The 12,830-nt window shown below is 45.8% G+C and overlaps 1 protein-coding gene across 2 annotated transcripts in view; it reads right to left on the bottom strand.

The window, feature by feature from the left end:
* Window positions 1-12,830, bottom strand: part of Shc3 (SHC adaptor protein 3) — a 143,147-nt gene that overhangs the window by 50,244 nt on the left and 80,073 nt on the right. For both annotated transcript variants that reach the window (XM_029468657.1, XM_021180505.2), the window contains 2 exons: window positions 3,399-3,462; window positions 663-782 (listed from right to left, as the gene is read on the bottom strand). In XM_029468657.1, coding sequence (XP_029324517.1) covers window positions 663-782; window positions 3,399-3,462 — 184 coding nt within the window. The remainder of the gene's footprint in view (window positions 1-662; window positions 783-3,398; window positions 3,463-12,830) is intronic.

Below are 12,830 nucleotides of genomic sequence, written 5' to 3' on the forward strand. Positions count from 1 at the left end.
TACATAGATACATAGATACATAGATACATAGATTAGATACATAGATACATAGATAGATACATAGATAGATACATAGATAGATACATAGATAGATACATAGATAGATACATAGATAGATACATAGATAGATACATAGATAGATAGATAGATAGATAGATAGATAGATAGATAGATAGATAGATAGATATCACACAGAAATATAGCCACCCTACCTGAAATTTGCCTTTATAAGTGTGGTTGTGTAGCCTGGGTCTCCACCTGTCAACACTGCAAGTATGCCAGCCCATCAACCCTGAGACAGGAGGGACTATAAGAGGCTCCAACCTAAGATGCTAAGAGGAAGAAAACTCCTGCCTATTAAACCACAGCATGCTGTCTACCTCGAGCAGGATAAGATTAAAGTGTGGCCCATAAAACCAATAACGCATGGCTATAAAACAAGGGCAGATACCAGGACATTTGCACCCATATCACCGTTTCTTGGTTACAAGCACACCAACAGCCACCATTTAGAACAGAATTCCAGAGAACCACTCATTCATCAGTGGGCACACTGTCAAGTTGGCTCAAGTTCAAGGTTCGGCCAAGCAGGTTCCGCATGGGCTACTCAGTCAGCTCTGAGCCGGAAGGCCCTGGGATGTCTACCCTGGGCAGCCACACACCTGTTTGGAGTCAGGAGTGCGCAGATTCAGGCTGGCGGTGGAGATGGTCAGGGAGATGCTCATCCCTGCGAACTGGAGGTTGCTCTTCCCCAGGATGCTGGACAGCATCTTACTCGGCGGCTGTGAAATCCAAGGGGGAGAGTTTAGCTTTTGATGCAGACTCTGTGTCTGAAAGGGCGAAGGCTGAGATGTCAGTATACCCCAGCCCCAGACTCTCAGTCTATGCACATTCAGGAATATGAGTTATAAAACTGTAAAAGATCTAAGATGTAAACTCTGGGGGAGAACTCCTTGTCTTCCTGGCTGCCTTGACTATATGCTGGCATCTCAACGGATCCCTTAGATGTAAACCTCCAGAAACCACGCAGGCAGGGCTTGGTGTCTCCATCACATGTCAGAAAGTCCTTATGGGAGTATCAGAGAACTTCAGTGTCCAGCCAGTCACCTTCTCCTGGATCCCTAGGCACATGCTAAAGCCTTTCCTGTGTCCTCCAGGACCAACCCACGCTTTCTGTTTGGCTACAACATCCTCTGATCACTATGCCAAAGAGTTCCTAATCAGACGCACAGTTCTTTAATCCAGTAGGAGAGACAGTGCAGCAGCTGAGGCTGTCTAAAGTGGAGCTGGGAAACAGGAGGTCACATCCCTCTGCAGAAGCTCAGACCACAGGATGTTCCTGTGACTCAGATAAGAGGCCAGACGCAGACCCGCTGGCCTGGTATACCAACCACTCAGTGGGGAGTAGCCTAGTTAATGAGCCAATCAGAATGGATTTGCAGTTTAGGGTGCCTGCCCAGCCAATGACCTGCCTCAAAAGACAAAGTTTAATGGAAAGCTTCTACTTCAAAAGAATACATCCTGCTGAACTTACCTCCGGGTTGCCTGGGTGGCCGACCCAAACCTCAGCTCTTTGCTCCCAGATAGATGCTATTTCCTTTAGTATCCCTGCCAATTTATTTTCTTCTTTTTCTTTTTACTTGACGCTTCAAAAGAGCCTTTTAGAGAACTCATCTCCCCTGTGCGAGAGTCAGGTCAAGTGCATCTGGGGTACAGTCTAGAAAGCAGCCTTTACCTCCGTCTCTTCCCACCAAGAGAAATGCAAGGGAACCACAAGGCCTGTTAGGACCACTTCCTCCGAGAGATGGTGGTCTTCCTTGCTGTTTCCAGGGGGCACCTTGCTTTCTGTATTCAAGATTCTAGAGCTTTGCTTGGTTCCCAGGGACTGACCATCACATAACATCAGCTGCCAAGTTCTGTGCCCTAAGCCCAGTTGCCCTATAGGTTCATGAGTGTCCCCAGTTCTAAAGACAGAAGTGACTTGGAGACAAAACTATCTGGAATCTGAAAGCTCAGACTGGGGCAGATATAAGGCTCTATGTGGTAGGCTTCCCCACAAATCCCTTCTAGGTGGGTAAAAGTTACGATTGTGGGTGCTGAGTTATTTCTTTCTTAGATACTTAATGAGAGAGACAGCTTAATTCAATGTTTTCTTCTTTTTTGTTGTTATATATATAGATATATAGATATAGTGTGTGTGTGTGTGTGTGTGTGTGTGTGTGTGTGTGAGAGAGAGAGAGAGAGAGAGAGAGAGAGAGAGAGAGAGAGAGAGTACAGGTGCAGATGTGTGCAAGCACGTGAGACTAAAGGTCATCAGGTATCTTCCTCTAAAACTCTCTACCTTGTACTTGGAGACAGAGTCATGGAACCTGAAGTAGACCAATTCTGAAACTCTGACTGGCCAGTGAGCCCCAGGACCAGCCTGTCTCTGTTTCTCTAGCACAGGGACTGCAGGCATGTGCTGCCAAGTCAGGCATTTCACATGGATAACTGGGTATCCAAACTCACATTGTGCAACAAGCGCTTTACCAGCTGAGTTTTCTCCCCAACCCCCAGGTATTTTCCCCTCCTAATCCAGCCATATTCAGGATGGAACATTCTAGAAGTATAGCTGAACATCTGCCTCTGGAGCAGGTGATCTGGCTTGACCGTGGCCCCAGCTCCTATCCACGTCGTGGCTTCTCAGCCCAGAGCCTCAAGTTCCATCATCTACAGCATGGGGACTTCCAGTGACACAGCTGGGCCGGCTCAGGAAAGCTAAGCGTCCCATCTTTAGAAATGCTATGAGCTGACCACTAAGCACAACTCTGATTGAAAGTTAGTTTATACAAAGTCGCAACTGCATAAATGGCATCTAAAGACATCAAATACTGGCTACCCAGTTTCACGCTGTGTAAACCTGTGCTCTTCGGGCCCCATCTGCTGTGCTTGGGCAAAATACAACACAGTAATGAGCTATATGGGTCTTTCCAGGGACCTTGCATTGAAAGCTTGAGTCAGCCACGGGAAAATCTTTACACCATAGTAATTGGCATTGTCCATGTCCTGCCTCCCTCTCACAACTCCAGGATCCAGTTGTTAAACATTTGCTAGCATTTACCACTTAGGTGGTGGGCACATGAGCAGTTAGGGGTACATGAACTCATGTATGTAATGGGATTCGGGGATGCTTAGCCAGGTGTTCATTGTTATGAAAGCCACTGTGGGTATCTACAACCTTGAGAGAGACACACAGAGAGACAGTTTCTTAGCTTTAGCTGGGTAGTTTACCTTAAGGGATGACAAGAATGCCCCAGGTCATGTAAGAACACAGTGGACAGTCATGTGGGTGGAGACACAGAGGATGGCCCTGAGACACACGAAGGAGGTCACAGACGTGACAGTGAGGGTGACCGTACCTTTCTCTTCTTGAGGGCTCCTTTGGCACCTGGCACAGCTTCGCAGACACGGCTGATGGCTTCCCTAAGGGCAGGGAGAGATTCGCTTTTATTACATGCCAATCAGAGTTATGTAACTCGGAGAGTCCGCACTCAGAGGTCCAGGGGCAATAACTGCCTGCTTATTTTAGCATAGAAAATTGGCCCTCCAAGTGTGTCTCTCCGACAAGCAGAATTAAACCAAGCACAGGCAGGTCATCTTAAAACTTTCACCACATTCTATCTCTTCCCTAGTGTGGTCATATGGTGATCAATGCCACATTTTGTTTTCCTCTTTTCCGAATCTAACTAAGATTTCGTTTTTAAAAATCAATACCTGATATGAACTCTCCCCCAAATTTTCTTTTACTCTGTCAATCAAGTCTTTAGCAACATCCTATCATGGTCAGATTACCAGGGCCTAACCTATCCAGCCACCACAGCTCATGGAGGTCCCTTCCGAAGTAAGTTCAAATGTCACCAGAGGAAACATGATTCTCATTGTCGGACTCCTAAAGTCTTCCATTTTAAATACAGTCAGCTGGGGCTACAGCCCAGTTGGTAGAGTGCTACCCTAACACTTCTGAAGCCCTGGATTCTATCCCTAGCACCCCACAAAACCAGATTTGGTAGTGCATAGCAATAATCCTAGCACTCTAGAGTTAGGGATAGGAGAATCAGAGAGGTTCAAGGGCATCCTCACCTAAATGGCGAGTTTGAGACCACCGTGGGATACATGAGACCCTGTCTCAAAAAATAAAAATAAAAATAAAAATAAAAATAAATGAATACAGCAGCATTAACCCTCACCTCACAGTCTGCACCATGATCACCAGAAGAAACTGCCAACACTCAAGTCCTCTGCTGCTAAGCTAGCATGTTCTAGCATATTCTCTAGGTTCAGTATATTTCCTATAATAATCTTAATTTGCAGTGGGCTTAAGAGTTAAGGAACTGCTGAATCACAAAAGCCCAGAGGCATGAAGAGTAAAGGAATTCTGCGGTACAAGGGTCTATGCACAGGGCAGGTGCACAGAACAGTACTGGTTGAGAAGTTTGCTATGCCAGGCACTGTCCTCACTGAGGGATAAGAGTGCCCTTGTATAAAGAATACGCGTAGGCTCCAGCAGGGCAGGAATCCCATGTGCAGGTCTCATCCAGTAAGGGCTGGAGAACTGGGAATAAAGAAAAGTCCAGGCAAGGAGGCTGTGGAGGTCCAAATCAGGTGTGTCAGGCTCAACCCTGTGACTCTTGGGAAGTAAGAAATGACTGGGAGAGGGGCTGGAGGCAGTTTGAAGTGAGGAATGCCTAAAGGAGCCAGGAATACACCTTCAACTCCCACATCGAGAAGGAGAAAAGACCGCAAGAACACAGAAAAATAAACCAACAGGCAAAAGAGATGGGCTGAATGAACAAGAGGAAAATGGCTCCTTAGAGACAGCCAACCAGTTTCCCCAAACAGAATACTCCTCACAATTAATGTCTACCATCTAGTTGAAAAATAACCATGGGTCTCAGTGTGGCTGCTTCAGGAGACGTCCTTGTCAAATTAGGGCAGGGACCATGCAGGCGGGCTTCATGTTTGCCATTCAATGCATTGTGGAGACGGGGAAGAAAAATGAGTCTTTGACAGTTTGGGCGCCAGGAAGCCTACAGGGTATGAGTCATCCTGACCTGGAAAAGCGAACCTGAGCAGATGTTTGGGATGGCAACACTGTTCCTATTTATTGCATAATAGCCATCGCCTGTGCCCAAATAATGAAATACGCACCATCTAAATCTGCTCAAAGCAAACTCCTTCTTTGCTTTCAGAACACGGGGGTGTTGTTTTTTGTAATGAGTTAATGTGTGTGTGTGTGTGTGTGTGTGTGTGTGTGTGTGTGCCCATATGCATATGAACGTGCAAACACCTGCATGCAGGCATCTCCATCGGTCTCCACCTCAGTCCTTTGATTCAGAGTCTCTCACTGAATCTGGATGGACCTGAATCTGGCAGCCAGTAAGAAGACCTGGCAATCTTCCTGCCTTCACAATACCCCCACACACATACAGCAAAGGGGTATAGGCCTGTGTAACCAAGCCAAGCTTTTGTTTAAGAGTGCTGAGGATTTGAACTCGGGTCCTCATGTTTGCAAAGCTGAGACATTCCCTCAGCCCTCTGCTGTCTTTTTCCATGAGCATGTAAGTCTCCATATGTGTTTTTTTTTAACCTGTTTAATATTTTCAGGTGTGTTTTATTTTTAATTATGTGTATATGTGGGATGGGGGCATGCACCCACATGAGTGCAGGTTCCCTCAGAAGCCAAAAGAGGGCAATCAGATCCCAAAGAGCTATAGTTATGGGTGGTTGTGAGCTGCCCAACGTGAGTTCTGGGAACTAAGCTGTGTCCTCTACAAGAGCAGTATGTGTTCTTACCTGCCGAGCCACTTTTCCACTCTTGTTCCTGTTTAATTTTATGTTTATATGTATGCATGGGGGGGGTTACTAAAGACACTGTCTACGGTAGTTTTGTTGTTGTTGTTGTTTTGTTTTGTTTTGTTTTTGAGATAGGGTCTCTTGCTGGCCTGAAACTTACTAACTCTGTAGACTGGCTGGTTAAAGAAGCCCAGACACCCTTCTGTCTCTACCTCCACAACCCTGAGACTACAGACATGTGCCACCATGCCTGATTGTTTTCTATTTAGTTAGTTTAAATTTTGTGTGAACATATGCTTATATGAGTGTATATATTTGTATATATGTGTATCACACATATAAAGACCAGAAGAGAGTATCAGACCACCTCTGCACTATATGTATTAAGTCAAGAGACGGATTTAGCTCGACAACCCAGCTAGATCTCTGATGATCTCAATAAGCTATAAAGGACACCTCTCCTTGGTCACCCTTATGACATCCTCAGTAGTTCCTAGATATTTTTCCCCTGACCACCAACATGGAACCTCATAGGAAATTAAGAGTGTTACAAACAGTTTTCTAAAAGGACTCCCACCATCAGAGGTCTTACCTAGTCAGCCACAAGCCATTTGAATCTGGTTTCTAGTCCAGGAAAAAAATCAAGGGGGGGGGGCATCAGTATTTAGAGGGGACTGTACAATGTGACAGATTACAAACAGAACGTCTTCTCAGAGAGGCCCATCAGGTCCGCAGAGCACATTCATGTACCCGCCATTTTATCTTTGAAATTTTCAAATAAAAGATAAGCCAGAACTTTTTTTGAGCTCACACACTCAAGGTGATTCCTAAGGATACCCCTGCGAGCTTTCAGAATCCCTGAGGTCTTCCAGTCAACATGCTTTTCAGAAAGAAAAAAAAAAAATACACACACACACATACACACAAAGCGCGCTGTGTGTGTGTGCGTGTGTGTGTGTGTGTGTGTGTGTGGTCTTAGAATGGCCACAGAATCTGTTTCTAATTCTCACGTGATCACTCCTGTGCATAAATCCTCACTTCAACTTGAGATGGTGTCTATTTCTGTTTGAAAGAGAAATGACACACCATTAAAAACAGCAATATTTAGATGTCTGAAATTAGTTACTTTAACTCCAAGGTCTAATTTTAAATGTAGCTCTTCTCAATTTCCTTCCTGGCTTTTTTTTTTTTTTTTTTGGTGATCAGTGCTGTCTCAATTTGTTCATTTAGCAATATTTTAGTTCTGTGTAATTCCATTTAATCCCCTTTTGGAACCCAGGTACCAATTTTGCTGGCTTTTTTTTTTTAAATAATAGAGATTGCTTCTTAGCATTCTGCTCGGTACAACCCAATTTCGAGAAGCTAAATCCTGACCTCAGTGCTCCACTAATACTAAAATGGGACATTTGGCAGGCTCAGAAGTCCTCTAAAAGCTACCAGAGGCAGCCGGGCCAAAACACTAGCCTTCATGTTTACAGCATCACCATCTCCTCTATCTAGGCCAGAATCCTCATGGATAGAGCAGACACCTCTCACAGCTGAATCTTATTATTGCCAGTGTAGAACTTTAGAACTGGACTTTTTACAAATGTTCCCAGTGAAACAATAAAAATATAATAGGGAAACAGTTGGGTGATTTTTCTGCCCTCTTTAGTTTGTAGTTAAGTAGGAGAAAGGGCAACAGAAAATGAAATAAATTCAACAATAAGCTAAGTCTAAGTTCACACGTGTGTACATGTGTGCTCTCTTTCTCTTTGTCTCTGTCTCTGTCTCTCTCTCTCTGCCTCTCTCTGTCTCTGTCTCTCTGTCTCTGTCTCTCTGTCTTTGTCTCTCTGTCTCTGTCTCTCTCTGTCTCTCTCTCTCTCTCTCTCTCTCTCTCTCTCTCTCTCTCTCTCTCTCTCTCACACACACACACACACACATATACACACTTCAGCTGGAGGCATCTCTGAGCCAGTAGTGGAGAGTGGACAGCTATTCATATGCAAATCACCAATTCTTGGTTCATCACAAGGAGAAGCTGTTGTGATTGTTTTTTTAAAAAAGAAATGAAAATATTAAAGAAGCTCATGAAGAATTATTTTTAATGATCTTTGAGTGGGAGGTTGATATGAGAGTAAGACATTATAAAAGGAAAGAAATACCAAGTGCAAACTATAGCATCAAAATAAAAATGTAGTCAAGTCAAGAGACAACCATCTCAAAATCAACCAGGAAGAAAACCCAAAACTCCAAAATCCCAATGACAAAGCCAAGACGGGACAGAGAGATTTTGAGCAAGAAATGAGAAATGTTTTGTGAAAATGAGGGAGGCATCTCAGCTTGATCCCTTTGGTTACACATGTGCCACTCAGCAAGTTCCATCCAGCAAGCAGGACTCTGAGGTAAGTATCATAGTAGCTGTGAATGACATGGGTGGTCACACAGGGGACCTAAACCTCAAAAATCAATGGATGCATCTACACAAAAACCAATGGGAAAAGGAGAAGCCACTGTAGAAGGGGTCCATGAATGCCCCATCAAAAGGAGACAGAAGAACAGGCTGTCCTGGTAGAGCAGAAGATAGGAGACACTTGACAACTGTGGGACAGGAAACTGGAGTCTCCTGAGATGTGAGTCAATATCCTAATGAAAATGGATTCTTGTTTTCTGCTCATTCTGAACTGAAACGAGATAGGATCATAAAATAAGGAAGAGCTGGGGAACACCAGGGCTTGTAGGTGGAGACAGGACAGGGGTTGGGGATAGGAGGATTCCAGAGGCAAGGTTGAGGCTGTTGAGGCTCAGGGGCAGAAAGTGGGATTCCTGGGAATCCAGGATGAGTGTATGGGTCCCGGGTTGGTGGGACACAATATGCATGGAGCCTGAAGCTCAGTGGCAGTGTGGGTGGGAAGCATCCTGGAAGGAACCTGAGAAGTCCTGGGGAAGTTCTGTCCAGGGTGCTGCCAATGTCCCCTAGCCTGCAATGCTGGTCCTTATCAGACAAGGGAACTCCCTTTGCAAGCACCTGACTAGACACAGCCTTTTTTCTATGCCACGTGGCACCTTGATCATATTGGAGACCTCCTCTTGCCAGGGTAACTCAGACTCTCCCACTGTCTTCCACCATCTTGCCCTTCCCATAGGAATTTTGCCAGTGCAGCTTCCATTTTGCTACTGTATAGAAACACATCACAGCACATCACAGCAGAAAAGGAAAAAAGGCAGGAACTTAAAGCAGTGTGTCCTATCCACAGTCAAGACAGAGAGAAACGGATGCATACATGCTGATGACTCAGTTCACATTTCCCACTCTTCTACAAGGAGGGATGCAAACCCAGGGAATGGCGCCACCCACAGTGGGCAGGGTCTTCCCACGTTGATTAACGTAATCAAGACGACAACCTCCACAGACATATCCTCAGATCAAGCTGATTTAGACACTCCCCATTGATCATTTTCCCAGGTGATTCTAGATCGTATTAAGTTGTCAATTAAAACTAACCATTACGAATATGGAAGGAGGTGGGAGAATGAAATATAAATTATAAAGTTCTTTTATCTAATTCTGGCTCCAAACACCACATATATTTATAACAATTATAATCTGATAGATTACAGAATATGATCCCAAAGACAGTCTCAAAAGAGAAGAAGAAAAGAGTAGTAGATCCAATGTGTAGGTGTGACTTACTGAAAGTGTCTATATTGATAGTTTATTTATTTGTTATTATAGTTATTTGTTTCATTGTTGCAACCAAATACTTGAGCAGACACAACTTGAGGGAGAAGAACTTATTCTGACTCATAGTTTGAGGGGAGTACAGTCCATCGCTGAGGGGAAGACATGGTGAGCAGGCCCTGAGGTTAGTTGGTCATGGATCCACAGTCAAGAAGCAGAGAGTCTGGTGCTAAAGCCTCAAGGCAGCCCAGAGTGACCTGCTTCCTCCAACCAAGCTCTACCTCTAAAGTGTCTAGATCTGTCTAAGACAGAAGTGTCACTGGATGAGATCAAGTGCTCAGTAGCATGCTGGAGATGCTGTTGAGAGGTTTGGGGGAGGCGGGGGGGGGGGGGATGTTCTGAAGCCTCTGCCTCCCTCCTGGCTCTACACCTTTCAAGTCACAGGGGCACAAAGAGGTACACCACTGGTTCCAGACATCCTTGCCTGAGCTGTCCAAACTCTCAGCAAGTCAAGGGCAGAACCAGAATTGAAACTCAGTTTGTGCTGGCTTGGAGAGATGACTCAGCAGATCAGTGAGCACAGTCATTTTGCAGAGGATCACAGTTTGGTTTCTGGTATGCATGTCGAGGTGGCTTGCGACCACCTGTAACTCCAGCTTCAGGGAATCCAATGACTCTGGCCTCCATGGGCATACCTGATCATGTGCACATACATGCCCCTGTGCACACTCGCATATGCACACACACACACACACACACACAGAAACATTAATTAAAAGTAGATTCAATCTTGAAAAACCAAACAAAATAGAGACCACTCCTAAGTTTTCTCTTTCCCAAGCCAGGAGAACACAACAAAGTCAAACACACAACAGGCAGGTGGCGGTGGCGTCACTGATAAACCCCAGCTCACCCACAGGAAGGTAGCACAGTTCCCTGGTGTCAGAGGGAAACAATCTCCACACCTCAACTTGTCTCCTCCAGCCCTGCCCTTCCCGATAAGAATAGCTCATGGGGAAATTCTGTGACCCTAAAGCCACCCCTTCCACACAAGGCTATGTGGATGATGGTGCCAAAGAAGTCGAGCTACAGACCTCCTGATGCTCTCCAGGGCAGTCGAGGAGTGGTCACAGCCACTTTGGGGCTGGGTAGCAGAATGCAAGGAGACTCTAGGTTCCCACATCACACATGTGACATTTTTAGTGGTCCACTTAGCTCACCAAAGATGGGTTCCTTTGTCAGGATTGTATCACTCATAAACAACTCCATATCACCATTATAAACCCGAAGACATTGCCAAATATGTCAGATCAAAGTACCAACTCCTAGAAATCTGTGGAGCGTCAGTTTTACTGGTTTTGGTCGCCTCCCCAGTGTTAGTTATGTTTCTGTTGCTTCACTAAATATCCTGACCAAAGAAATTTGGGCAGGAAAGGGTTTACTTTAGCTAACAGGTTATAATCCATCATTTATAGAAGCCAAGGAAGGAACTCAAGGTAGGAAATTGCAGTAGAAACCATGGAGCATCCTTCCATGCCCACTGGCTTGCTCCCAGACTCACATCCAGCTGTGTATTTGATGTAGCCCAAGGCCACTTTCCTAGGATGGTACTGTCCATAGTGTGTTGGGCCTTCCTATATCAATTAGTAGTCAAGAAAATGCCTCACAGAGATACCCACAGGACAATCTGGGGGAGGCAGTTCCTTAGTTAAGGTTCCCTTTTCCCAAATGTGTCAAGATGACAACCAAGTTTAGCCATCATGTTCAGCAACTGGAAAAAAAAAAAAAAACAACAACAACAACAACAAAAACAAAGTGAGGTTACAATGAGTCAGCAGAAAGTTGTGCACCCAGAAACGTCAGAAATGATAAGTGGGGGCGTGGACAAGAGAGGGTATAAATCAAGGAGATGCGAGGACCATGTCACAACCAAGCTGTGGAACAGAAAGCACCATGATGAGTCCACAAATCCCAGCTGTGGACCCAGCCCAGCCCTGTGGAGGCAGCCAGCATGTGCATGACAAACGAGAAGGTGCTGAGTGATTCAGTATTTACACATAGCGTTGACCAGTCCTCCAACCCATCCGAGGTGGGTGATATTTATTTAGGCAACAGTAACCTTGTGGAAAGTTCTAATTCCCTTTTCTGATCCCACTACAGGGCTGGCCTATCATACCAGGATGTTTCCTGGGTGATGGGGTACTGCAAAGCTCTTGTGTGGCTCCCTCCTCATCGCTGACTCCTATGTCCATATTTGTGCATCTCCTTGGGGACATAGAAGGGAAAGTGCCACTGGCTGAACTGAGGAGGAGAGGAACAAGAGGGGAGCTTAAATGGAATTCTAGAAAATGCCAGGTAAACTTTGCAGGAAGCTGGGGAGGGTGACCTCTGAAGGCAGCTTGGAGTGAGGCAGAGTAAGAGGGGGCAGTGTGGTGTCTCCATGATGGGAAGCCACACCTGACACTGCTTCCTGTCTGAGATCTGCCCAGTACTTCAAGGTGAAGGAAAGCTAGGAGTGGGGACCCAAAGGAAGCCCAAGTTTATGCACCTCCTTCCTGAGCACCAGGCATAAATGCTCAAGACACAAAGTGGACTGAAACACAAAGGAAGTTCTTCACTTTGTCTAGAACCACGTGACATTGATGGAATCAAACTGAGTCTATACCCATCCCCCAGAACTCAGTTTTTCTCGGGTCCTTAAGGTTCTCAGAAGTATGGAAAGGGGGCAGACCCTGGGAGAAACCCCTGACCACCTTGCTCACCTATTCATCTGATGGCCAAGGAGATTACCCCATAGCCAGCGCCTCTCCCGGACTGAGGAAGCAAGCAGTCCATTCCCCCACCCCCCACCCCCAGGTTCATAGCAAATGGGAGCGACAGCCTGGGCCAGCACCCAGTAGCCACTTGGGATCTTGTCCAGGCATCATAGCATGCAATTGAGCAGGGCAAACTGTGTTAGAGCGCATTCAGCAAGTTCCCCACCCTCTGGCTTTCAGGGCAATGCTGAACATCCTTCAAAGGCCTTTCTCAAGAGCAGGGAGGTAGCTCAGTTAGTAGAGCAGTTGCTTAGGATGCACAAAGCCCTGGCTTCAATCTGCAGTACCACATAGAACTGAGTGTAGTGCCTGGAAGGCAGGAGGATCAGAAGTTCTAATCCTGCTACAGTGACTCCCTGCGACATCATGAGTTTGAGGATAGCTTGGGATATGGACCCTGTCAAGAAGAGAAGGGAGGGAGAGGGAAGTGAAAGAGAGGTGTGCCCCCTCCCTCTCACACACACATACCCCGCAGCCCATTCCACTCTTCTGCAAAGGCACAAGGCGGTCCAGCCCACTGA

The sequence above is a fragment of the Mus caroli genome, chromosome 13 (assembly GCF_900094665.2).
Source record: "Mus caroli chromosome 13, CAROLI_EIJ_v1.1, whole genome shotgun sequence".
In the NCBI taxonomy this organism is placed as follows: domain Eukaryota; kingdom Metazoa; phylum Chordata; class Mammalia; order Rodentia; family Muridae; genus Mus; species Mus caroli.